This window comes from Gaeumannomyces tritici, assembly GCF_000145635.1.
Source record: "Gaeumannomyces tritici R3-111a-1 unplaced genomic scaffold supercont2.11, whole genome shotgun sequence".
Lineage (NCBI taxonomy): Eukaryota > Fungi > Ascomycota > Sordariomycetes > Magnaporthales > Magnaporthaceae > Gaeumannomyces > Gaeumannomyces tritici.
In genome coordinates, this window is record NW_008804555.1 from 45,658 (window position 1) to 69,858 (window position 24,201).

The following is a 24,201-nucleotide window of genomic DNA, read 5'->3' on the forward strand; positions in this document are numbered from 1 at the left end:
AAGTGTAACGGTGTGGGTCAAGGCCACAGGCCAAGACAGACCCACACGGCCGACCATTGTCAAGACGCACAGAACGCGCACCGAACACCGAGTGAGTGAGTGAATGAGTATATTTAACGTCGGTAAGTCGGGATCTACCAGTCCCTGCCTCCCAAGGGGCATACGACGTGCTAGCGCTACCTAAGCTATTTACACCAGGTTATAGTGCTGCTATTGCGGCGGCTAACAAATTAAGCCCGACGGCACACGGAGGTCGGGCCGCATTCCGGCGCTCCTTGTTAGTGAGCGGGCAATCGGCAGTAGGGCGTATATAAACGCCAGGGCGTTGAAAGCGCAGCGGGTGGTAGTAGTGCGTTCGGCCGGCAAATGTGCCGGAAAGGGGGTAAGGCCGGGTTGTAGCGGGGGGGTTTTTAAAACCACCCCTGGGTCCGGCCGGAGTTGTGGGGGACCGACGAGCCTACTGTTGGTCCAGGTAGTAGAAAGGAAAAAGTAAAAGTGCACAGGGAAAAGGAAATAAGTGCAAAGGGAAGAGCAAGAAGTATAAGGGGTAAACAATGTAGGAAATGGGTTATGTGTAGGCGTTTTGGGCCTTGTCGCTATCGTCCGGCGATAGTATAGTAGTTTGTGACTTCGACGAACGAAGCAAAAAGGAGGGGCTTTTGTAGCAGCCGTTTCCAGTACCCAGGCCTGTCAAAGGTTGGGGCGGGGTCCGCTATAGGCCATTTGTTTCTGTTGCCTTGGCCAGGTTGCAGAAAACAGGGTGTGAAGGGGATTTGTTTCTCCCGCAAAGGCACGGGTTGTCGTCCTCGTGTTTGAACTCCCGGTGTGTAACGCGCTGTGCACTAGAAGGGGTTCTCCAGGGGAGATCTCAGAGGTTCAGGTCATTCAGCGGTCTGGAAGATGTGCAAGGTGATAATGCATTCAGCGGATGAACCATTAAACACAAGAACGGTTGCTTGCCCTCCAGATCCCCTTGACAGGGGGTCTTGCAAGCCCTACTTATACATGATGCTGTAGCGGCCTCCGGCCACCACGCTATGATCCTTCTTTGGGGCTTGGACATGGTGGCTTGCCACGCCGCAAGCCTTCCATCTTTGAGTTTCTCTAGAGGCTCGCCAGCCCCTAAACCCTGTCTGCGGAGCGTTCACCCTGTGGGGTGTTACACCATGGCATTCCAGAGAGCCACGTTGCCGTCGTCACGTAGCCGCTTGCAAGCCCGGAGGATCTCGCGCGGCGGCCGCGTCTCTTGATACCGCTGACGGAGGTCAGCGGCGGCAGCAGTAAGTGCGCCGTCCTTGTTCCCAGCTACCATAGCGGCAGCGATACTCGCGAGACTGTTGGCGACGGCGACGCCTGCCGCAATGCCCGCACTTAGGCCCGGGGCCGTAACGCCCGTAACAGAACTGCTGTTAGCCGAAAATGGGGAACGGTGACGGCAACGACGGGTATCGTTTTAACGGCGGCCTCGGCCTCCCACGCTGTACGTTCACGCGCTCCCAATCCTCGCCGTCGCCAGCTAACAATACCGGATTTAAATCCGGATCAGTTTCCCTCCGCCGCCGCGCTTCGGCCGTTTCGCCTTTATCCCCACCTCCTTCGCCGCCCTCCTCCGCCTCGCCGTCGTTCTCCTCGTCGTCATCCACGTCCGCGTTAACGATGCTTTCCGCCAGAGGCGGCGGCGGCGGCCGTAGAGGAGGCATCCCGTCAGCAAAGGGATCAAGCCCAGCTGCAGGCGGGATGACGGCGTCACCGGCGGACTCTTGGATATGGTCGCCTTTGGCCCTATCCGTTACCCACAGCGCTTGGTAAGTGCTTACTTTCCCCAGCGGCTGGCCCAGTGCGATCCACGCCACGGCGGTTCCTTTAACGTGGGCAGCAAACTTCTTCCATTCCGCACTGGTAGTATCAACGCCTTGAACGACGCCCGTCTCGGTATCGTAACTGCGGCCGCTTTTGCTAACCAGCGCGCCCACGCCAGGTAGCGCTTTTTCTCGTTGTTATACTTGTCGGCAATCTTCGATTCCACCAAGTTAACAACTGCCGCCTCGCCCCAAGCCGCCTTTGCCAGTTCAAGCACCGTCGCCACGCCACGGCCAAGTGTGCCCTCTTTTGTACGGCGAGAAGCCCTTCCTGCCTTGCCACGAGGAGCCACCCCATGACAGCAGCGGTTTGCTGGGTGTTCCACGAAAACCGCACTGTTTTCTTGTTGGGATCCGTAGCAGGGCGTTTCCGCTTGGTGCCAGCGGCGGTGGCGGCGGCAGTTGGTGCCGGCTCCGGTGCCGGCTCCTGCTGAGAAAGGGCTTGCGAGGGCGTCTCGCGACCGTTTGGTGCCGGCCCTGGCGAGGGCTCTCGATCGACGGCATCGTCGGTGGCCGTAAGGTCGGGCTCGTTGTTCCCAGATGCGTTGCCCTCGGCATACAACAACGTTGATATTGGGGAGGCCATTTTGCTATTTTTTGTTTTCTTGATGACGGCACGGAGGTCAACACTCGCATTGGATCCCCCCCATACAAAACACCGCAAAACGGTCCAGCCCGACCCCTGGCCCCTGTGCCCGCGCCAAGGAACGCACGAACGAGGCATAAAAAGATACATCGACTATCCCTGCCACGTTGTGCACGTCAAGAAGTAGCCCAATAACGCTACAGCCGAGATAACGCTAGGTGCGCGTTAAAAAAAGATCACGCCCTGAGTCCAAATGGCTGCCGTGCCCCGTGGGGATCGAACACGTGCATCTTGGTAAGGATCTGTGGAAGGTGAATGCAGGCAACACTGCCTGCAACGTGGATTGTGTTGTTCTCTAGGCTAAAAGCCTGTGCAGGGCACAGGCCCGGGAGGGCTAAATGGGCCTGGTAGGGCACGTGCATTGGGCACGGGCCTACCTCCGACAGGATCAATTGAGCCCAGTGGAGTTCAAGACCCCACCACGCCGCTGAGCCCAACCTCTGAGTCATGTTGGTAAGCAAACATTACAGCGCCCGCTGGCCTCCCCCCAGGGGGAGAGGGGGTAGTGTTATGGCGTGGCGTGCCCTCTCGTGCAGCCTTGCCTCACAGAGGGTACTTGAGCCTCCAATTGAGCCAAAGTGTCGACGTTGGCTTAGTCGTCCTTTTGGTAGCAAGTGGGTGGAGGCTCCTACTGCCGAACCACGACACTCCGGGATAAAATCACCACGACACCACCTCCTTCCCACACTAACGCACAGCCCATGGCACTTTCACAGCCAACATCGCTTCGACCTTCCCCCCGATCCTGTCGACGATTTTATTCCAGTCGTGCTTCCACCATGGACGAGAATGCGGCGGCGGCCGCGCTGCCAGGAGAGGGGCTCAGCCCAGATTGGCCGGGGGCCCGGTTCCTGGCTCCCTCCCCGTCATGTCAGGCGCCCATTGCCCGGCTGTCCACTCGATGGATGCTGCGCAAGTGTCGCCGGCCTGCTGCCTCCTGGCTCCTGGCCGGCGCTTCAATACGCGTCTGTCCATAAAAGGCCGCAGCAGCCCGCATTTGCTCCGTCCCTACTTCGTAGCGATCGACCAACCCACCGCCAGCCGTCCCTGTTCCAGACTCCAATCCTACAATGGCGCCAAGGAAAAGCCCGCGAGAATTCTTCGGCAAGGGGAAAGCGACGGGCTCCGAACAATGCAACGAGAGGATCAATGATTCTGCTGTCTTCAAAAAAGGCACACCCAAGGTGCTGAAGGAGTACGATCGCATGATCGGCCTCTGGAATCAGTACGTCCTCGCCACTGGATGCGAATTTTCGCTACTGAAGCTGCTAATGCATTGGCAATGTAGGTATGCTGAAAACCATGCTCAAGACCAAGACCAGCCAAGCCCTTACAAGGTCAAATCCTTGAAGGACTTCGTTAAGGAGATTGCATTCGGCATCGACGGCGTAGAAGGCGATCCGAACCCTGGGCAGGGAATAGTCCTGCTGTACTGGAAGCAGTTCATGGCCGGTTGGCGCCGCAAGCACGAGGCCATCCCCCCTAACATCACGCTGACTGTGACAAACGTACGTCCCTGCTGCACATGCAATTCCTCATCCTTTTTGCTAAGCCGAGCTGACTTCTTTGATGTAGTTCATCAATTCCGAGTTGCCCGAAATACTCAAACAAGAAAGCAAAATCAGGTTGGCGAAGAGCAAACGACTTAGGAGGTTTGGGACGAAGAACCACTTCGTCCATCTTGGGCATCAGCTGGGTCGAATACGAGAAACCTGCGACAAGAGTTTACGATTGGGCCGACTACATGGCCATCGTTTGTTCTTTTGCGCGCATCGGCGAGTACATCGAGTCGTCCTGTCGGCCAGGCTCCGGCCGTGGCTTGTACTATAAGGTAAGCAGCATTGAACGACCAACCGCGGCGACGGTATTTTAATTCGCGCTCGTTTGTGGGCCACGGGACGTGACATTTGGCGTGTTCCGCAATGAACACGATAATGCTGAGTTCGCTATTCAGCTTGTCCGAGATGCCAAGGGCACGACAGACACCTTTGACAAAAGGTACACTTTCTCCCCTGAAACGCCAGCTGAATTCTGTTTCTCATTTGTGGTCCAGGCCTGAACATGCGCTGTACGAGGGGTTGGTGCACATGCCTCTGGTTTGCAACGCAATGCTACCAATGCTGGCCATCTTTTTTGCGGCCAAGGCGTTCAGAGACTACAATCTTTCAAGCTTAATAAAAGTGCGAATGTTAAACACATTGCCATTACGTCAGCTCGCCGGCAAGCTCCCTCTTTGTACTGCGATCAGCAGCAAATTTCCAACGTCAGGAATCCATAATGCAGCCTCAGTCCTGCGGCTCAACGACGACCCCCTCTATTACCCTTGGGATACATTTCCTCCACCCATTGCTCAATACCCTCGATTTTATTCGCCATGAGGGTGCCTTTTATATGCTTCTTGGCATGCTGCCGGAGGTTGTCAATTCGGCTTTTTCGCACGACGTACTTGCGTTTGCAGTTAGGATGGCACCCATATGTAGCCTCTTCGTTGTGCCTAATTTTGTGTGTTAGGCAGACGCTACTCCCTTTATTTCTAAGGGTTAAAGGACTTACCCCTTCTCGTGGCGGACTTTGTGCTCCGCCCTCTTGTATCTTTTATCGCAGCCCTCAACCGAGCATTTTTGTAAGCGTGCCTCATCGGATTCGTTCGGCCCGTCTCCGTCCCTTTCGTTAAATTGCGTTGTGAATTGCGTGCTACTACCATTAGCCCATACCGGCGAGGATGGTGCACCAGGGTTATGGTAAATGCTTTCAGGTACCACATCGTCCGGTGATGGTGCGGCGGCGGGCGATGGGAAGAAAACGGAGGAGCTGTTAAAACCAAATGGAAAATCTAGTGTAATTTCAAACCCAAATGGGTTATAGGCTTGGACAGTAGTGTCAGGTGCTTGTTGCGGCAGTGATGTTGGCACCGTTCCTAAAGTTTCCCAAGAGGGACTGGTTTGGAAGACGACTTTGGACATGTTTGAGTGCGATACTTTGGTTTTCGCTTCTGCTGTGGATAGAAAAGGGGTGTTTGCTGTTGGATTGGAAAAACTACCGAAGCATAAGCGGCCTAAAGGAGAGATATGCTTTGTTGTGTCTCACTTTAAAGGAGGGGGTGAAGGGATAAGAGCTCCCCATTAGCAGCCAACATTAACAGCCTACAGCGCTAGGGTGAAGGGATCAGAGTTCCCCACCCACAACCAACATCAACAGCCTGCGGCGCTTAAATTAGGATTATTAATTGTCGATGGTTGTGTAGGATCGCCATACCGTTAAACTGCTTTCCACTGATTGGACGGGCGGCATTTTAGGGATAACGGTGGTTGGTTCCAGTTGGCTGGGACAAGGTTAAAATCTTAATTGGTGACTGCGGTTGGAACACGCATACCGCTTTCATCACGTGCATGAAATTGTCAGCACAAAAAGGGTGCCCCATTTTAACACGAAGAAAGCTAATACAAAAATGGAAGGTAAGGATTGCGTTGTGATAACCGCGCACCTGGTTGGTTCAATGTAAGCGCTGCAACTGCGGGGTCATTGCGTAAGTGAGGGGAAGCGGCACGGTCGTTTATCACGGGACGTAAGGGCGGCTGTAAAGAGAGGGAAAGAGGTTTGTTGGAGGGAGCCGACCTGCAGGGGGGTGGGGGCGACGCGCCATTTAGCAAACTAACGTCACGTGGGGTCACGTGGGGCCCCTTGACGACCTTAACAGGAAGACCCCTTGGTCACCGTGGCATTGTCAGTAAACGTACATTGGAACTGGGGTTAGGAGGGGACGCACAAAACTGATACGGGCATCCGGAAACAGGAACCGGGAACGGGGAAAAGGTGGCCTCGTTCTTTAAATTAAACGTACACGGCACCGCGAAAAAACAAGCAGCAGTAACACCAGCCTAATACACATACGCGCACATTATGGCCGTATCACTCCCAGCTGCACTGATTGTACTTGCCCAAACTGTTATAATGACAAACAACTTATTTAAAGTCGCCAAATTCGTTGAAAGGGAATACAAACACCGGAGATCGCCAGATTGACATGAAAGTAAAAAGGTGAAACGCCAAACAGCAAAATATACGAAAGCCCCAATCGCTTAATTCTGCATTGGTTCCAAACAACCCGCCCCCAAATTAAAGTTCGTAACCGGCTCTGGCGAATCAAAAACTACCGTTCCTTCCCCTGAGTTAAAGTTAACTGCCATAACATCGATTAGTTCCGATATGGCATTCGTTGAGTACATGGAATCAGATTTAGAGCTTTCGAAATGATTTAAGCCCGGTGACGCGGCTTCGGAATAACGAGGTAATTGCAATTGACGGGCGCTTTTATGAACGCATATTTGCAAGCGCTCGTGTCTAGTTAGGTTAGGTAACGAGCTTAAAAATGTTAGGTTATTAAAGAATGCTTACTTATTGCAAACATCCTTTCTTGTAAATCCTTTATTGCAATACTTGCAAAAATGTATTCGCTCGCGATTGTGAAAACTTTTCACATGTCTTTGATAGTCCGTTTCTCGGCCGTAATTTCTTTGGCAGGGGTCACAAAAAAATCGTAGCTTTCCCTGCCTTTTTTTGGCTGGAAATCGGGTTACCCCGTATGAAAATTGGCCGTTCGTGCTAGAAAGTGGAAAAGAAGATTGAAAATCTGGCATGTTCCACCATTGACGTTCCATGGTAAAGTAAATGTAGTGGATGTCCGATGCCGGTTATGGTTTGTTGTGTTTGCGCTTGTTAACGAAATCTTTTTTTTTTTTACGTTGGGGATGTCTTGTCTGTTTATACCTGGCCACTTCGGAGCAAACGCCGTTAGAAATCCTTTTAGTATTAGCTTTACTTGTAAATTAAAATGCAGTTACCCCTCTTTGCAAGCACCAATCCGACCTCATATCGCTTGTTGTAGGCTAAGGTGCCACATTAAGGGATAGTTAAATGGGGATAGGATCATCCCTTTCGGTCGTGAAACGATTGTGGGCTAGCGACACTCAAGGGATAAGCTTTAAAGCCGCGCGAATCAGCAAGAACTATCACACTTTTTAAGGGCATAATGTAACTAGAAGGGATATACAGCGTTTAAAAATATGATTTACGCATATTTTTGCCGCCCGTGTGCCGCTTGACGCGCTTTAAATTTTCAGCTCGCTAAAGCAGCTCCTCGTGTTATTTAAAAAAGATAAGCGCACGAGGCTACCTTGTTAGCTACCTTTTATGAGCTCCCTGCTGTCCTTTTTACTGCCTACCGAAACTCATTTTTAAGCCCAAGCCCGTCCTTGTTCGTATAAGGCTTCCGAGCCGGCAGTGTTTTTAAATCATCAGAAGCACTTTCTTGACGAGACCGCGTTGGTTTTCAAGCACGGCATGGCCTCCGGGGACGGCCCTGTGGGACCAATTTGGTTTACGAACGATCGCTGGGACTCACGTTACTATGGCAAAATTTATGTATTTAGCCCGGATCCAGTACTGGAAGTACTGGGACACATTTTGATGCGTATGGAACGCGCGCGTGAAAGGTTAGCTTGGGGTTTGTAAGCGTCTAGCCCAGCGCGCCACGGGCGTTTTCATTCCGGTTAGGTTAACCGTTAGCTGCGCCAAATTCCGCGCACCAGAAGCCAAGGGACCCCATATAGCTAGTTTCCTGTCACTGTTTTCAGAAACCCGTTTTTAGCACTGGAATCAGGTTTGTGAAGTCTGTGTTTTTTTATAAAACATAAGATGGAGCGAACCTTTGCAGCTAGGAAAAATTACAGCACATCGTGATTATATTTCTCCTTATTCTACATTAAAGGAAAAGAATGTCTCAACACGCTGCCTTGTTCAATGCATCTCAAGGTGTTTCGAAAATATCTATATATCCTAAATTCGACGTGTGGTACGAATGGGACCATGTGGACTTTGAGGACGTTACTGTCTCGATAATTCCTAGGGACGGCGATCATCCCAAGAAAATTACCAATCTGCAAGCGCTTCGGACCCTTAAAGGTCCCATGAGTGTATTGGAGCCTATTCTGTATGCCGTTAAAAAAGATGGGGAAATTGGCAAAGCTGCGACCAGCGCTATCCTATGCCACAACCGAGGCCAAAAGATCGAGCCAGGTGAAGGTTGCCTGCAATCAGAAAATTTAATTGGATGGTATAGGATACCAGGGCAGTTTAACGGGACATGTGCGAACTGTCTCCTAAATCGGCGGTCTTCACTCTGCAGCTACACAGTCCTACGAGAGAATGAGGAAACTGTCGAAGAAGCGCGGCTTGCCTTCCAAAATGCCATCGATGCCATCGCCATCGCCGGGGCTAAATTGCAAACCGTTCAACAAGCCATCATGTATGGGAAAGATAAAGAGATTCAGATGCAGTAAAACAAACTATATACATACACGTCTTTCGTTCCTACTTAGGATGGAACAAATATGATTAAAAAGGTTGCCAGTACCGAGGAAGTGGGTTAGGAACATAATACAAATTTCTTTCCTGTTCTTACAATTTCCACCTGGGGCTGGCACCGCAGCTGTGCCCTTATAAATTTGGGGGGTTGTTCGGTTAACGGTTTTTGTGGGGGGGAACTGGACGGAACGGCTTACGTCCGTTCACTGGCACATTTTAAAATAGCGAGACGAGTGTATGGACGAAGCAATAGACCGTTGATGGTGCGACTTGTCTTGGTGTACGGACATTTTGGAAATTTGAGGAGCTGAGAAAGATGCAGTTTGAAACGCCTGATAAAATATTAAGAGACGGCAAGTCACACCAAGTTTACCCAGTTCCCTTTGAGGCCTTTGTCCATATCACTGCTCAATACCACCCCTAGGTGTCCTACCCTAGGAGCAAAGACCTGTTGGTAACACATGCAACGTGATATTTTGGGGTTAAAGGGATGCTGCTTATGCGGGGATAAGCGCGGTTTTTGGGGTTGAAGGGATGCTGCTTATGCGGGGATAGGCGTGGTTTGCTGTGATGACTTCCGCGGCAAAGTGTCGTTTTTATTGGACAACCCGGAATTAGAAACAAAACCTCCAATTAAACAAGGCCCATGCAGACGGTATCCAATCAGAAGCATTGTACTTTTTTCATGCGACCAACAGGCAAAGACAGGCATGCATCAACACACCTCAATTCCGTCGCATTCCGTCGGCCAAAATCCGAAGTCGGATTTCCCGGCGCCTCTCCTGCCGTCGCTCCTCCTGCCATCGACTGGCCAGCAACTCCTCCATCCGCTTTTGCTCTTCCGCGAACCGCTTCTCCCAGAGTTCTTCCATGCTTTGACTGGCAACCTCCTGCCCTCTCAGCTGCCTTTCCAACTCCCCAGCCCGCTTTTGCAACTCCTCCACCTGCCCGTAAGCCTTTTCGAGTTTTTGGCTAAGGATGTCCACGTTCTTTTGAAGAGCTTCGTTGGCTGTTCCAGCGGTTTGTAACTCGTCTTGTGTTCGTAACAGTGTTTCAAGGCATTCTTCCTGGTCGAATTCTGCGATATCCGCCCGCAAAACGCTGATCTCGGAATCTCGTTCCGCTACCTGCCTCTTTAAGGCGCTAATTTCTTGATTCTGGCTAACTGTTTGGGCGTTTTTAATGTCGAGTTGTTCTTGAAGTCGTTCGACGAGGGTCTGATGGGTGGTTCCCATTTTACGTTTGGCTGCAAGTATTCGAGAATAGCGGATGGTATGTTGGGCAATAGATTTCGGACGAGAGGACCGGTTGGCTAAAATAGCACCTCTATCGGCTTGAACAGTAATACAATTCTTTTGTTCCATGGTAGAATGTGGAAATGAAGCTGCGCGAAAATGATTGAAAATGATAACAACGGGCGGAAGATTTTGTGAAAACATGAAGGGTGAGCACGGCTTTATATTGGTAGGCGGGTGCAAGTGCGTTGTGGCTAAACCCCGGCTCCCTCCTCCGTGGCTTTCTCCTCACTAACCCCTCCTTCCCGGCCCTTTCCTCCCCAACATTCTCCTTCCCGGCTCCCTTTATTGCTTAGCGCTTTAGTGATTTCAACTATTTGTGATAGCTCGGCGGCGAAAACTTGCAAAAATTGTACAGCACAACCATGGGATTCCTATATATGCCATAAAGGATGCTGGATACGGCAGCTTCCTGCTCCGGACGAAATCCATCGTGACCGAATATCTGGCGGGAGATCTTCCGCGCCAGCTCGGTTTTAAAAAAGCACGGCGTAGCGTCGTCGGCTTCGAGTTTGATCCGCGGCTTTTTGACAATTTCTATCGCCGCGAACCCATCCTCCTCACCGTCGAACTTGCGCTCTCAAGGGTTTTAAGGCGAAGGCGGGAAGCTTGTGCCTGGCCGGGGGCGGCATATTCCGGGATAGCACCTGCCTCGTCCCCATCGAACAGGTCACCGACAGATCCGCAGTCTCTCATAGCCATTAGGACCCTTAAAAAGATAGATAAATAGGCGGCCTGCAAAGGCCACTTGATATTTGGAAGCTTAATTCGCCAGGCAGGCGGTGGGGCCGGTGCTGACTTCTCTTTGCACCTCGCCGCCCTACCTCCAGCCGGCCTTCCTTTCTCACGACATTTATCTGCACCCTAATTAAACGTACCCCCAAAGGTTTTTCCACAGTCGCTCGTAGCGCTCGCAGGTCCAAATGCGGGAATTATCAAGCAGCTGTGGAATACTAAGGAAATGAGCGAACGGGATTTCGGGAAAGGCCGTTGGGGAGGACGGTCACGCCATGAGCAGGCCATCGAAACGCGATGTCACATGGAGAGAAGGACCTTTCCGCCAACCGACACAGGGAAATTCTGCAGCACGTATTGTGTCTACGTCGAAATCCTGGTCTTTAATCCTTATTCAGCGCTAAAAGGATTAAACGAAGCCACTTACCTCATTAGGGTTGCTTTGAACCAGATTTGGTTAAAAAAAATCCCCAAGTTGCGCTTTTGCAGTAGGACAGCCCCAGCCCCAGCTGTCAAAGCTGGTAGGAGGTGGAAGGGCAGGATACCCCAACCCTTATCGCATAGACAAGGGAATGGATCTAGCCATGAAGGCGCCCCGTACGCCCGCACGTGAGAGGTTGTGGATCCACCTTAAAAACAAAGTGTCACGGGACCAAGCCTGCACACCTGTATTTAGCCAGTGATCCGCCGGCCGCCCACGGGGCCAGCGGACTTTCCTCCGTGCAACAACAGATCTTCAACCTAGTACCTAGCTGCCGAGCCGTGACAGTAAGCGAAATGGAAACAGCCCAATAAATCTTTAACTAAGGCAGGAAAACGCCTCTTTAAACCGCATCTTTTCATTTGCATAGCGGGCGGTCTTTATCGTGCCTTTCAGGTGAATGTTACCGCCATTTTCGCCAGGTTTGAAACTCGTTGCCGGCAATCCTCGACCCCCTCGGCAAACCTGGCCACCTCGGCAAGATCCAACCCTCCTCCTCCCTGCTCACCGTCGTCGTCACTGTCACCACCCCGTCCTCATCTATCGCTAGTCTATTGAACGCAATCTCAAAGTCGTTTTCGATTTGACGCATGACAGTTATCGCGTCGGCGTGGAGCTTGCTTTCCATCTCTCCCACGAGCTGCTCTATGCGATTGTTAGACAGGACCGGAATGGCTTTGGCCAGAAGTTAGCGGGACGACTGTACCTGGGCTGTGGCGTTCCGTAGCGCATCGCGAATCTTGTCGTTCAGCTTTTCGTTTCGCGCATTCGTTTCGACAGCCCTGGCGGTGTAGCTGTTTATCCATAGCTTAAGGGTGCTGAGGAGGCTGGGCATGGACGAATGCATGAAATGGCACGCCTCGCGATACCTAGCCTCGGCCGTAATGCTGCGACAAAAGCGACGGACGTCCGGGATTTCGCTGGCCGCGACAAGTTCCCTGTTGCCTTTGGGGGTGTACTTTTCGTATATGGTGTTGGATACGCAAAATACATCGAGAATTTCGCCAGGGACTTTGGAAGCGTATGCTTGTTGCAAACCCTTTTTGACGTGGTCGTTCTGGGCTTTAATAAAAAGTATTTTCTTCCTATATAGCGCGTAATATTAGTATTTACCCTTAAATGCATGCATTATAGCTTTAAGCTTTTTGTCAAGGGTGGATAGACCGATGCTTTAGTGTTTTAAGGTAATGAATGATGTTGACCCCCGCTCCTTTTAGCGATTTCGATACCGGTATCCAGATTTTGCAGTGCGATAAGATCGATGACTTTCCCGGGACCACAAAACGCGCCTTTCGCTGCCTTAAGGTTAATATCGTCCGATTTCGTGCGAACCACGGCGACCTTCGGGCCTTTACCGGCCATTTCGTTCCAAATTATGGGAACGTGCTTGGATAAAACGCTATAGGGCGAAGATTTTAAGGATAGGTTTATAATGGCCCCGGAAATGTTGGTAACGATAAATATGTTATTGCATTTTATCAGGTAGTTTTTTGTCGCGCGCACCCTGGCGAGATTGGTATTTTGGATATCTGCGAAAGTTGCATCCGTGTCGGTGCCTTATTTAGCGAAAATAAAACGGAAGGGTAAAGTAAATACTAACCAGGAAAGTCTGTAAGAACTAGTCCAGTCTTTAGTATTTTGGCGTCGAGGTAAACGCTGTACGAACGGGTTAGATCCGGATAAACCCACGAGCAAAAAAGGCAACCGGTATGGAAAGGAAAGGGGGAGCATTTTACCGGATGACCTTGGTAAAAGGCCAGTAGCTATTCTGCATGAACAGGCTGGTCTTCTTACAGCACTCCTCGCCCGTCGCCGCCGTCGACCGCCAAATCCCATCTCGCGCCTCGTCGTCGGCCCTGGGCCACTCGATGTCACGGGCCCACCCGATAAGTTGATCCCGCAAGCGCTCCAAGGAGCCGTCAGACATGTCCTGCAGCATTTCCTTCGAGAACTTGCGCCGGTACTGGAAGGCGGCCTCGAGAGCGGACCAGGCCTACTCGGATTCCCGTATGTATCGGGTATAGTCGGCCGCGGGAGTGGTGTCGGATTTAACGCCCGGCAGGTACAGCTGCCTATAACTCCAAAGTAGCTTTTCAATTATATCTTCGATTTCGCTGCCCGAAAGATACTCTACCTCGAGCATAATGGGGGCACTTTGTTGACTTGTCTTTTGTCTGTATTCGGTAACGACCGAGGTGCATACCGAACCGATATCCCCCTAATAACAGTTTCCGGTTAACCTTTAATTTATTTTAGGTCCTAGTCCGGAGGTCTTACCGTCTGTGCGACATTTGGGTAGTGGAGCAGCGAGTTGATGAGACTGCTTTTGCCTGGGAAAAATCAGTTCGTATGCTTAAATGAAAAACTAACAATTGGGGCTTGCATTATCATTTACTAACCTTGGCCGGAATCTCCCAATATGGCAATCATTCGTGTTTCCAATCCGGTAAATTCCCCTAATCTGCGCGCATCTTTTAAAAGCCTCGTTAAAGCATCGTAATAGGGAGGCTCCGTACCCTGAAAATCCCCTATTAGATTGGCGAGCTCTTTGGCGATGCCTACCGCACCCTTTAATGCATTTTGAAATGTGGGATCGGAAAATCGGTGGGGAGGGGCTCCTTCGTTTTGGATGTCGTACGGGACAGGGTTTGGCAAAGAGCTCGCAAACGATGACAAGGGGTTTGCAGGCGATGGCGAAAAATGGTAATGCTGAGCCGAGAGGCTAAGATGGTTAACGTTGGGCGCCAGGTTGTCGAGGTTCGCCATAAATGTAAAGTTGCTAGAAATGGTTGTGAGGCCACCTAAACTTCCAGGCGTCCCCTCCTTCGATGGAGGGCTGCTTGGAGGAGTGAATGGCTCTCCTGGCGGGCTTTTCGTTGGCGTGGAGGGCATTATTGCAGCGGATGGCAGGATACCATTCGATCCTTGTGGGAGCGAGGAGAGGAAATCCTGTATGGGAGGAAAGCAAAACCCGCAGATTAAGGCAAACCGCCAGCTTTTATAAGAGGAACTGGCTTAATAACGTGACATATCCTGCTCGTGGAGGCGTTGCAGGACCTCTCGGACATGCCGCTGCGGGCGTACTATTACATGGTGGCTGCCTGCGGGCTGTTGGTTCCAAATTGGGCGGCTGCGTTATCGACCAGATCCTTCAGTGCAACCCAACTGTTGGTGCTCGACGGTAGGCCAAAACCTGTTTGAGGCCGGCCCAGGGATAGCGGCCGCGCCGAAAGCATTATGTTTTATGAAAAATGAAAAATATCGTATTATTTTTTGGTGGCCACAATGTCTGTTACAATTCCAATCTCGCATTTACGGTTTGCGGTAAGCGTTTGCCGCGGCTATAGCCACGGCCGGCGACCCGCCAAACGTTATAGTGGCTGGAAAACGGCGAGAGTAGCTGCATTTAAGGCTTTTTAGGGGCCGGGGAAGCTAGTTCCCCCCTTTTCCCTCAAAAGCAGAGGATACAATAGCGAGATAGACCACACTCGTTTTAAACACCTTCTTTCCAAAATCTTGGTAAAGGTTTTCCACATAGGCCGCGTTCCTCATTCGCCTCGCTTACAGTATTGGCCGTTACGGCTTAGCAAAGGGAGCCTCCGCCACCTCCCTACACACACTGTCAGATTAATATTTAGCCTTTTAAGGTCTACGTACAAGAGAAACCGCCACCACTACTGCGCAGTTTTTAACCGCCTGTGTTACAAACAGGCCTTTGCTCCTAAGGTAGGACACCTAGGGAAATGCTAAACAGTAACGCCTGCCAAGGGAATCAGGGAAATCTGGATATCTTGGTGCTAGTCTGGATGCTTGCTATGTCTGCTATGTCGCCGAGCGGACGTATCACCCTGTTGTTACGTAACCTAAGGGAGCGGGGTAGGAAAGCGTTTGCGCCTGCTCCCTTCAGCGTGCCGGGCCACCAGCCGTGGCCCCGCTTCCGACCTTATGACTGGTCGTAACAGCCATTAACGATTTCGGTTTGGCCGTCGGATTCCGGATGGTGCGATAACGAGGTGCGGAGTGTGTAACGTCGAGGCGTTTTAACAGCTCTTTCCAAAAGGCTGAGATAAACTGGGTGCCCCTGTCGGATATGATGGTGTCTAGTGTCCCGTGGTAGCGGTAAACCGACGAGACGAAAGCGTTTGCCAGGGCTCCCGCGTTTGTAACGCTAACGGGAATGTAGTGTCTCATTTTTGTTAGCCTGTTTGCCATCACCAGGATGTTTTCGTATTCCACGCCGTTTCGCTCGCACTTCGGCACTGGTTTAACAAAATTTATAAAAATGTCCGCCCACGGCCGGAATAACACAGGGAAGGGTTTTAAAAGGCTGTTCGGTGTCCTTTTCCTTCCTTTAACCATCCTGTATAAATGGCAGCCACGAAGGCGCTAACGCTTCGCTAAAGGCCCGGCCACGTGTAAGTCCTGCCTGTAAGGTCGTACGTTTTTGTCCTGCCAGGGTGCCCCCTGGTGGCAGGTAGTGTGTGCGGTGGAGGATTTGGAGTTGGAGTTCGTTGTTAAACGGGATCTACAGCCGGTTTCCGATGTGGATCCGAACGCGGATTGCCAGGCAATCGGTTTTGGCGATCTTGTACTTCCGGATCGTGCTAGGGAATTGTCTTACCGTTGGGTCCCGAGGGATACAAGCTACCTGGGAAACCTAATAGGAAGTTCTTTCAAAAGAAAGCCGGACAATTTAAAATATTCGAACGAATTTATGACCTAACGTACAAGCTAAACTTCCCGACAGCTTGGAAAGTCCACCTGGTGGTGTCGGTACTTTAGTTGGTGCCAGCTCCCTAGAAACTGGTTTGACAGGACACCACAACCCCACGGACGAGTCCTCAATGGGTTACCGGCGGCGTAAACAATGTGGCCGCCCCCATGGCAGATGTTAGTAGGTATTTACGTACTTGGCGGGACAAATAATTACTAGTGCCTTTCGCCCCGGGCGTTGGTTTAACAGCAAGCCTGTCGGATATATCGTCGAGAGCAAATCATCACCCCCGGGCGTACCTGTTGCACCTTTAAAGGGGGCAGAAACAGAAAAACGAAATAATTGGCGACATGGCACAAACAGGGAAAGGTCCTGCCTTAGGCAACCAAGGTTGTATATAACATCTGCTAGCTTCTCATCTTTGCGAGGGACCGCTATCGTGGTAATGACCGCGCCAATTCGAGCAGGCAGGTGTTAGCCGCTGCCGAGAACTACAGGTTTTAAAATAAAGAATAAAGCTTTTGTTAAGTTAAGCTGGAGAGAAGAAAGGTTGAAGGAAAGGGCGCGGCTGAAGGCCGCGTCTTTATCCTGTCTCCTTCCTTATCTAATATCCAGCCAATCAGCCATAAACTCTATCAACCACCCAGTGGTGCCGTGCCGTAACTATAACAGCTTCCTTCAACCTTGTCCGAAATACAACCAGGTATAAAACGGAAAAATATAGTTAAGTCCATGCGCCTAACGCTGATTATCCCTTATTAGGGTAGGGAGGCGGGCTGATGCGACAACCCTACCTCTTTTTCTCCCAGTTTAAGATCTTTTTCTTCTAACTCGATGAGGCGTTTTTTCAATATGTTTACCCTTTTTTTTAAGCTGATGCGCTGTATTTTCAGTTTATCCCTCTCTTTGCGAATTGTAACACGGTCTTGATGCAAATTTAACGGCGCTGGAATAGAAGGAGGCGCAATAGCTGATGATCCAATAGTGGGAAGGTAATCAGAGCCTCCGGTTGTCCAAAAGCAGGAACCGTCTGGGCTTTCCACTTCCAGCGTGGCGGAAGAAGACGGAGAGGCCGGTATGGGGCCTAGGACTGGTGGAGGAGGCATTGAGATCGACGGAGGGATGTTCAAGTTGGCAGAAGAGGCGAAATCCAACGTTGTTGGGTGTAGGATAGGTGCTGTAAGCAAGGTATTCGGTGGGCGAGTCGAGGAGGCGCTTTGTAATTTGGATCCGGGCAAGCCCAAAGTGGCCCAAAAATCATTCGAGGGTTGGCGTGTTTTATTTTGCCCATTGGCATTGGTCGTACCGGCCTGACGCTGTTTGTTTAAGCGAGCCATGGAAGAATTTTCGATTTTAAACATTGTATTTAATGCTGTGAGACGAGGAAAAGGGGAAGTCGAACGAAAAAAGTCGAATCAAGCCTACTTTTATAAAAACTTAGTAGAAACCTAAAGGAGCAGGTTTATACAAAGCCATTTTGTGCCACCTTGTGTTGCCACTTTGTGTGCCATTTTTTGCCACTTTGTGTGCCATTTCGTGCCAGCATGCCACTTTGCGTGCCACGTCCACGCACGTGTGAGCTTCCAATAAAGGCGAGGGACGCTACCAATGTTCCTGAACGACCACAAGCCTTTATGACCGTCAGCGTCGCATTTTCGTTGCCCAGCCTCGCTAGCGCCAGCCTTGCCAGCATTAACTCCTTAATGGTAGGAGAACATGGCGGCCTCCTGTTAGGAGGGTGAAGAAGTGTATTGACATGCCTTAATCCCTACTTTGGAACCAGTCCCAACAAGGAGCAGACGAGGTCTTATGTAAACCGAGTGTGAGAGCCAATGGGGGTATCTCAAGTAGTAGGGTAAAGTATCGATAAAGTCGAAGAGAGGGTCGCCGCCGGAGGCGGGGTCACTCGCGCACAGAGGCAAATCTCCACGCATGCGGGTCCCGACCCACCCTCGCTATCTAGCCTATTTGCACGTGCCTACAGTAAGGGCCTATCCCCGTGACACCGAGTTTCGGATAGGAAACGTAGCTATAAAAACTTCTAAATACTAGCGGGGTCTGGTAGATTTGGAAAGAGGAAGAGAATCTTCCTACATCTCCTCACACGGGAAGTCGCCCGAGTCGTTAAAGTTGAAAAGACCTAAGCGCAAGCGTGGTGACAGATGGTTACGGCACCCTTGGTCACTACTAGGCGCAAAAGAAATGGGGCCTAGGCATAAAAAAAATTATGCTTAGGCGCAAGCGTGGTAGCAGATTGTTACGGCACCTTTAGTTACCACTAGGCGCAAAAGAAAATGGGGCCTAGGCATAAAAGAATTTATGCCTAGGCGCAAAAAGAATGCCTGGGCGCGAAAACCGTGCTTAGGCGTAAAAAAATTGGGGCCTAGGCACGAAAAGATTTATGCTTAGGCGCAAGCGTGGTAACAGATTGTTACGGCACCTTTAGTTACCACTAGGCGCAAAAGAAATGGGGCCTAGGCATAAAAGAATTTATGCCTAGGCGCAAAAGCACGCCTAGGCGCAAAAAGCATGCCTAGTCGCTAAAAGCATGCTTAGGTTTCGGCTGCCCCAGAATACCATATCTGCAACTAAATCTCGCCAGGAACGGCTTTTCTTTCTCCTAAAGCCTCCCTTTTTGCTAGTAAGAGACACTCCCAAAGCGAACCATGCCATTAAAGCACTCTTCCAAAGGCCGCACGACGCCCACCAGCATTTGCTTCTTCTATTTGCTGGGGTTTGTGTAGCTGCCAGTTAGTCACCACGTCGCGATGTTTGTGTAGGAAATTATAACATTTCCATCCCTCGTTAAACGTTCAATCCATTTGTGCTCCGCAGTTTAGGTATACAAAAGCAGCTTTCCCACATGCATGGTTTTCTTCGCATCCGCCCCTCTCCCTATCTGCGGCTGTGCCGGGCCTTGGGGGTTTTCCTCGCCCCAGTTTTGGTTCTCGAACTTGCCCCTTACATTTGTAGTGAGGCTGGTTGGTTGTAACATCGGCAACCGCCCATTCTTTCGGTCTTCCCTCCATTTAAGTGATTACACACGCTCCGCAGCGCCCGTAGCTGCTCCGCTGCCCAAAGGCTCGCGGTATTGCTTGCCCTGGACAATCGCTATCATCAAACTGTTGGATTATGTGGCTGGCCTTCCGACACAACACAATGCTGTTTGTCACGATATCTGTATCAGGCAAAGAGACGATGCAGCGATATGCCCGTAGGGTTGAATTGGCGACATCACGCTGGCGCCTAGCAAATTCGGTCGCCGGTGCCAGGATTTCGCGCTCTAGCCTGGGATTTGGACATAACTCGTCTCCCTCGTACTCTGCCGCGAACAGAGCCTTCTCTCCGACCCCTCCGCCGCCGTGCGAAGCCACCACGCCGCCAGCGTTTGCCTAGTGCAACACCGACACGCTTCCGCAAAAATGACCACGGTCCCAAAGCCATGAGCAAAAGGTGGTGTCGGAGGTAGGCCCGCGCCCAATGCACGTGCCCTACCAGGCCCATTTAGTCCTCCCGGGCCTGTGCCCTGCACAGGCTTTTAGCCTAGAGAGTAACACAATCCACGTTCCAGGCAGTGTTGCCTGCATTCACCTTCCACAGGTGGAATCCTCCATGCGACGCGAGCCCGGTTTCACACGCCCGGTAAAAAAGACCTCGCTTCAGGTTGCTGTTATTAGCTAATCCGGGCTTGTTGCACGTAGCCCCGTCGCCGTAGACCGAACATCCCGGGCTCACCGCCGCGTTTATCGTCGGGTCCCCCCTCCCCCAGCCTCGTTTCCTGACCCAAACGCGACCTCCGGAAAACCCCGTCGTCGTGGTCTGGCTAGCCCCGAGTTAAAGTCCTTCCCGACTAGAAGTAACCACCCGCCCCGAGGTTCGTCTGCCATTCTGGTCTTCCATTTACCCCACCCTCACCCCTAACAAACTTAGCCTTTAAATAAGGCCTTTATATTCTTACCTTCCGTTTATAACGTTCATTGCCCTGTTAAGACCAGTCAGAAGCGCTGGAGGCGGGGCGAGGGCCGGTGGCCCAAGGCACCGGAGGGAGCTAAAACGGATGCTCTCCCACCCCACTTCCTAAGGAATCACGTAGCAACAGATTGGAGTTAAGGGGTGATCAAAGGCGATCAGTCTATCCCCGACTGATCACCCAGAACACCCAAAAGGATCAGTAGTGATCAGTTCAAGCTACACTGGCCACCACTGATCAAACCGATCAGGTAGTGACAAGTAGATGTTGGAATGGGTATAAGAAAGAAGGACTTCCTTCTGCTCTAAAGCATCCCTTTAAGTAAGCATCCAGAGCTGCATCCAGGATATCCAGATTCCCCTGATTCCCTTAACAAGCGTTACTGTTTAACATCTCCCTAGGTGTCCTACCTTAGGAGCAGTAGCCTGTTTATAACAAGTTGCCCGGCTGGCTTTAAAAGATAACGGGCGGGAGGTATTTGCTGTCAGGATATATCGCAGAAGAATTGAAAGGCTGTAAAGCGACCTTCATTAACGACCTTTTATTTAATGCTAATTAATAGAAAGCGCTTCATGAGCAACTGACTGTAAATAGTCCACTGCGTCTTCCCATTGAGCTTTTGGCACACGTACTAAGCGCAAATCCGATCCTAAATACACCTTCCCATCCCGCGCTTCCATGGCTTTGGGTCGATCATTTGGGAGGACCCCGCGATTGCCTGGTCCCGCCGACCATTGGTTTGTTTCTATGCTATATTTTAAGGAAGGTAGTAGCCTCGGCCGTAACCCTGCTGAAAGCTTTTTCGTGAACACGTTGTACGTTCGAATCCAGTATAAGCTTGTGTCCTCGTTGGTTTCGGGTTTAATCGTTTGTTGAGGCTTGGGGTTAAACTCCTTGCCAAAAAAAGTTATTAAGGTTAAAAATGTTAGTACGCCTAACATACAGTTAAAAAGTTTCGGAGGGGAGGTTGCTATTATCAAAGGCTCTTACCTTGTGCTTCCTTTTAGGCGGTGTTGCTAGTTGTGTAAGCCTTGGCGCTCGCCACTTCATAAAAACTTTAGCGACGGACACCAGGCTTTCAGCAAGAATAACATCCACTAAATTACATGTTAATACTTTAAACTTTGGCGGAAGGGGGCTTTAAAACCCACTATGGTTGGTTGCAACAAGCTCGCCCGGCATGGGATAGAAGCCGCGATGCTCGTTAGGAAGGTCTTCGTATCGGTACATCCAGTAAATAAGGAGATAAACCTGATCGCCCCATTTTCGGATCTCAACAATTTGTGCAACCCAGTTTACTGGATCTTTATTTTGCACCAATGCAAAGGATGCAGGAGTGTAGGTATAACCATAACCTAACTGAAAATTAGTTTGTGTGCAATGCAATGTGACAAGTGTCAAGGCGGTTAGACAGAAGGAGACCCCTCCCACCTCTGCTAAAAAGCCAGGACAATCAGGACCGCCATCCTAATTGTAATAGGGGTCTCATACACCCAGCGCACACGAGAGACAAGGCTGCAAGTGCACGGAGGGCACGCCGCGCCATAACAACAAGTGCAAGTAGGTCTTACGGTTAATGCTTTCGCATATATCCATCTTGTTCCAATCGGTCCGTTTTTTGCTATGTTTAATATGGTACGGACCGTGACTTAGCTCTTTTGCCGAAAATGGTGTTATTTGGCATAACCCAGGTGAGCACTGTACCATAACCGTATAGGGGAATCGAGGCGGCGACATGGTAAAGGTTATTTGGGAAATGTAAAAACGAAGAAGTTGCAAATACCGAGCGAATTTAACGATGTTACTGAAAACAGTCCAATACACCTCAGCAATTTTTAAGGCGAGCACGAAAGCGTTGTTTTTTAATAAAATCAAATTGAACGTGGATTGAAGGCACGCCTCGCAATGCGACGAAACCTTGCGCTAAAAGTAACAGAGATGCCACTAATGCCATTCGCCCGCCGTGCGCCACCAATGCCATCTCGCGCCATCTCACGCCACCAGCGCCACCAGCGCCACCCACAAGGCCTTGGTTGGGGGCGGGGCACTGCGTATGCGACATAACGGCATAGCGATTTTGTAATTCCTTTCCGAAATTTCCTTCAACACCGGCGGGACCAAGCCAAGTGACCGGCGGGGGTAACATTATCTCAAGTCAAACTGCTAGGACTTTATACCCGTTATTAAGGCTAAATTCCTGAGAGAGAGACATTGTGTAGCCGCCCGTGGGAGGTAACAAACGTCGCCGGGGCTAGGCCTTAGCAGGGCACAGGATTACAAATCCCGCGATCCGCGGGCCTTAACGAATTTAGCGATTTTAAACAAATTGGTTGTTATTATAACAGTTTAAGCAATTCCAATTAGTGCGGTTAGGAATAATACGGTTATAGTGTGCGCGTGTGTGTATATTGGGCCTGTGTTAATGGTGCTTATGTTTTCGCGGTGCCATGTACGTTTAATTTAAGGAACTAAGCCCCCTTTACTTGTTCCCGGTTCGAGTTCCTTGTTTCGATTTTGTGCGTGGCTTTTTAGCTTTAATTTTAACGCAGGCTAGCTGGCGATCGTGCCATGTCCCCTCACTTAAACCAACCAGGTGCACGGTTATTCACAACATACTTCTTACCTTCCGTTTTTGTATTAACTTCGTCGTATTAACATGGGACGACCGGCATGGCCCCTTCTGCGCTAACAAATTAATGCACGTGATAAAAGCGGTATGCATGTTCCCACCAATAGGATTTTACCCGATCTATCTCTCCCTTAAGCCACTCGTGCCTTTGTAGTTTTTCCAATTCCGCAATAAAAGAAAGTAAAAAGATAAAAAGAAAAACACTTCTTTTCCGGCCCCCAACCTCCCATCAAAACGCAATGACCCGAATTCCGCACCAAAAAATGCAGAGCATCAATGAGGCATAAAGGGCCCGACCTTGCCGCCTCGAAGAACCTCGTTTTTCAAGATCATCACCACTTCCAACTACTTCCCCACACATCTTTACAACCATTCCAGCTATCCACACAAGGGTTTCAGCCTTGCACTCCCTGATGTTTTCTCACTACAGGCGTATTTTCACTTAACCTTTTCCATTCTTTTTCCCTTTATTTTTAAGGGATATTTCTTTTTCTCTTTCATTTCCAGCCACACCAAGCCCTAACAAAAACCAACAAAAAATCTCACTCAATTCACCGCGTTTTTCTCACTATAACGCCATTTTCCTTTCATTTTTACCGCTGGAGGTAGAACCTTTCATACCTCCCACCCCTTTATTTACTATATACCTTTAACCCCGTGCACATTTGCTGGCATATCTCTACAACCAGCCAACCAAAAAAACACACAAAAAATATCGTTGTATTCCTCACATTTTCCTCGCCACAACGGAATATGGGTAATACCCCTATACTCTTCCCCAAAACACCAAAACACCCGCTACTTCGAGGTTTATAACGAAGGCCTACCTACGGACTTTAAAGTAAACCCCTCCCAAGAACACCAAAAACTCCACCAATTCTACTACGGAAATCACGATCGTCACGGCCCTATCGACCTCACCGTATCGGAAAACCTACTAAAATTCGTTAGGTTCTCTTCCCTTTTTACTTTATTTCTTTCCCAAGGAGAAGACATTGATATCCAAACCGACGAAGTTTCTAAAAAGAATTCTTTTGTTTTCGAAATTTCTGGAAACTCCTGGAGGCCAAATTTACCTCCCAAACAAGGCCTTTACGCACAAATTGCCCAAATCCCACAAAAAACACCTACCGAAATCGAAAAAGAAGCCTGTAACTTTTTGAAGTCCGTGGACCAAACTTTTAAAAAATTCGATATTGACAATTATTTTTCAAATTGTTTCCGGTGCCCTTTGGATATTCAAAGGGCTTTTGATTTTATTCTTCCGGATTTTAATCCTAATACAGTTTCGTATAACCACGATTTATACGTGGAAAACGGGCATTTAAAGGACGTTATTCTTAACACAAACAAACCAAACTTTAAAAATCTGGTTATTTTGCGAAGAGAAATAGGGGAAGAAGAATTTCAGGAGTGGCATTTCCGGAAAATAAGAGAAGAATCCGCAGAAGAGGATATTTAAAAAGCTAGCTAAATAGTTAGTTTTTTTACTTATTTTATTTAAGTCGA

The 24,201-nt window shown here is 50.0% G+C and overlaps 9 protein-coding genes across 9 annotated transcripts; 2 read left to right on the top strand and 7 right to left on the bottom strand.

The window, feature by feature from the left end:
- Positions 1 to 1,159: 1,159 nt before the first annotated feature.
- Positions 1,160 to 2,445, bottom strand: GGTG_13247 (hypothetical protein; the record flags this gene model as incomplete). The annotated part of the gene is made up of 3 exons (XM_009231153.1): positions 1,160 to 1,403; positions 1,522 to 1,956; positions 2,078 to 2,445. The coding sequence occupies 3 exons, from the start codon at positions 2,443 to 2,445 to the stop codon at positions 1,160 to 1,162; spliced, it is 1,047 nt and encodes a 348-aa protein (XP_009229417.1).
- Positions 2,446 to 3,284: 839 nt separating this feature from the next.
- GGTG_13248 (hypothetical protein) lies at positions 3,285 to 4,564 on the top strand (the record flags this gene model as incomplete). Its single annotated transcript, XM_009231154.1, has 6 exons — positions 3,285 to 3,470; positions 3,525 to 3,730; positions 3,794 to 4,013; positions 4,081 to 4,130; positions 4,198 to 4,336; positions 4,460 to 4,564. The coding sequence occupies 6 exons, from the start codon at positions 3,285 to 3,287 to the stop codon at positions 4,562 to 4,564; spliced, it is 906 nt and encodes a 301-aa protein (XP_009229418.1).
- Positions 4,565 to 4,711: 147 nt separating this feature from the next.
- On the bottom strand, positions 4,712 to 5,468 carry GGTG_13249 (hypothetical protein; the record flags this gene model as incomplete). Its single annotated transcript, XM_009231155.1, has 2 exons — positions 4,712 to 4,999; positions 5,059 to 5,468. 2 exons carry the CDS (start codon positions 5,466 to 5,468, stop codon positions 4,804 to 4,806), a joined length of 606 nt encoding a protein of 201 aa, XP_009229419.1. The 3' UTR covers positions 4,712 to 4,803.
- Positions 5,469 to 7,845: 2,377 nt separating this feature from the next.
- On the top strand, positions 7,846 to 8,843 carry GGTG_13250 (hypothetical protein; the record flags this gene model as incomplete). Its single annotated transcript, XM_009231156.1, has 3 exons — positions 7,846 to 8,012; positions 8,139 to 8,164; positions 8,317 to 8,843. The coding sequence occupies 3 exons, from the start codon at positions 7,846 to 7,848 to the stop codon at positions 8,841 to 8,843; spliced, it is 720 nt and encodes a 239-aa protein (XP_009229420.1).
- A 750-nt stretch (positions 8,844 to 9,593) lies between these two features.
- On the bottom strand, positions 9,594 to 10,232 carry GGTG_13251 (hypothetical protein; the record flags this gene model as incomplete). Its single annotated transcript, XM_009231157.1, has 1 exon — positions 9,594 to 10,232. The coding sequence occupies one exon, from the start codon at positions 10,230 to 10,232 to the stop codon at positions 9,594 to 9,596; it is 639 nt and encodes a 212-aa protein (XP_009229421.1).
- A 468-nt stretch (positions 10,233 to 10,700) lies between these two features.
- GGTG_13252 (hypothetical protein) lies at positions 10,701 to 10,865 on the bottom strand (the record flags this gene model as incomplete). The annotated part of the gene is made up of 1 exon (XM_009231158.1): positions 10,701 to 10,865. The coding sequence occupies one exon, from the start codon at positions 10,863 to 10,865 to the stop codon at positions 10,701 to 10,703; it is 165 nt and encodes a 54-aa protein (XP_009229422.1).
- Positions 10,866 to 12,067: 1,202 nt separating this feature from the next.
- Positions 12,068 to 12,508, bottom strand: GGTG_13253 (hypothetical protein; the record flags this gene model as incomplete). The annotated part of the gene is made up of 2 exons (XM_009231159.1): positions 12,068 to 12,441; positions 12,493 to 12,508. 2 exons carry the CDS (start codon positions 12,506 to 12,508, stop codon positions 12,068 to 12,070), a joined length of 390 nt encoding a protein of 129 aa, XP_009229423.1.
- Positions 12,509 to 13,111: 603 nt separating this feature from the next.
- Positions 13,112 to 13,306, bottom strand: GGTG_13254 (hypothetical protein; the record flags this gene model as incomplete). Its single annotated transcript, XM_009231160.1, has 1 exon — positions 13,112 to 13,306. The coding sequence occupies one exon, from the start codon at positions 13,304 to 13,306 to the stop codon at positions 13,112 to 13,114; it is 195 nt and encodes a 64-aa protein (XP_009229424.1).
- Positions 13,307 to 19,636: 6,330 nt separating this feature from the next.
- On the bottom strand, positions 19,637 to 21,659 carry GGTG_13255 (hypothetical protein; the record flags this gene model as incomplete). The annotated part of the gene is made up of 7 exons (XM_009231161.1): positions 19,637 to 19,916; positions 20,052 to 20,170; positions 20,474 to 20,488; positions 20,696 to 20,956; positions 21,054 to 21,160; positions 21,215 to 21,418; positions 21,635 to 21,659. The coding sequence occupies 7 exons, from the start codon at positions 21,657 to 21,659 to the stop codon at positions 19,637 to 19,639; spliced, it is 1,011 nt and encodes a 336-aa protein (XP_009229425.1).
- Between the last annotated feature and the right edge of the window lie 2,542 nt (positions 21,660 to 24,201).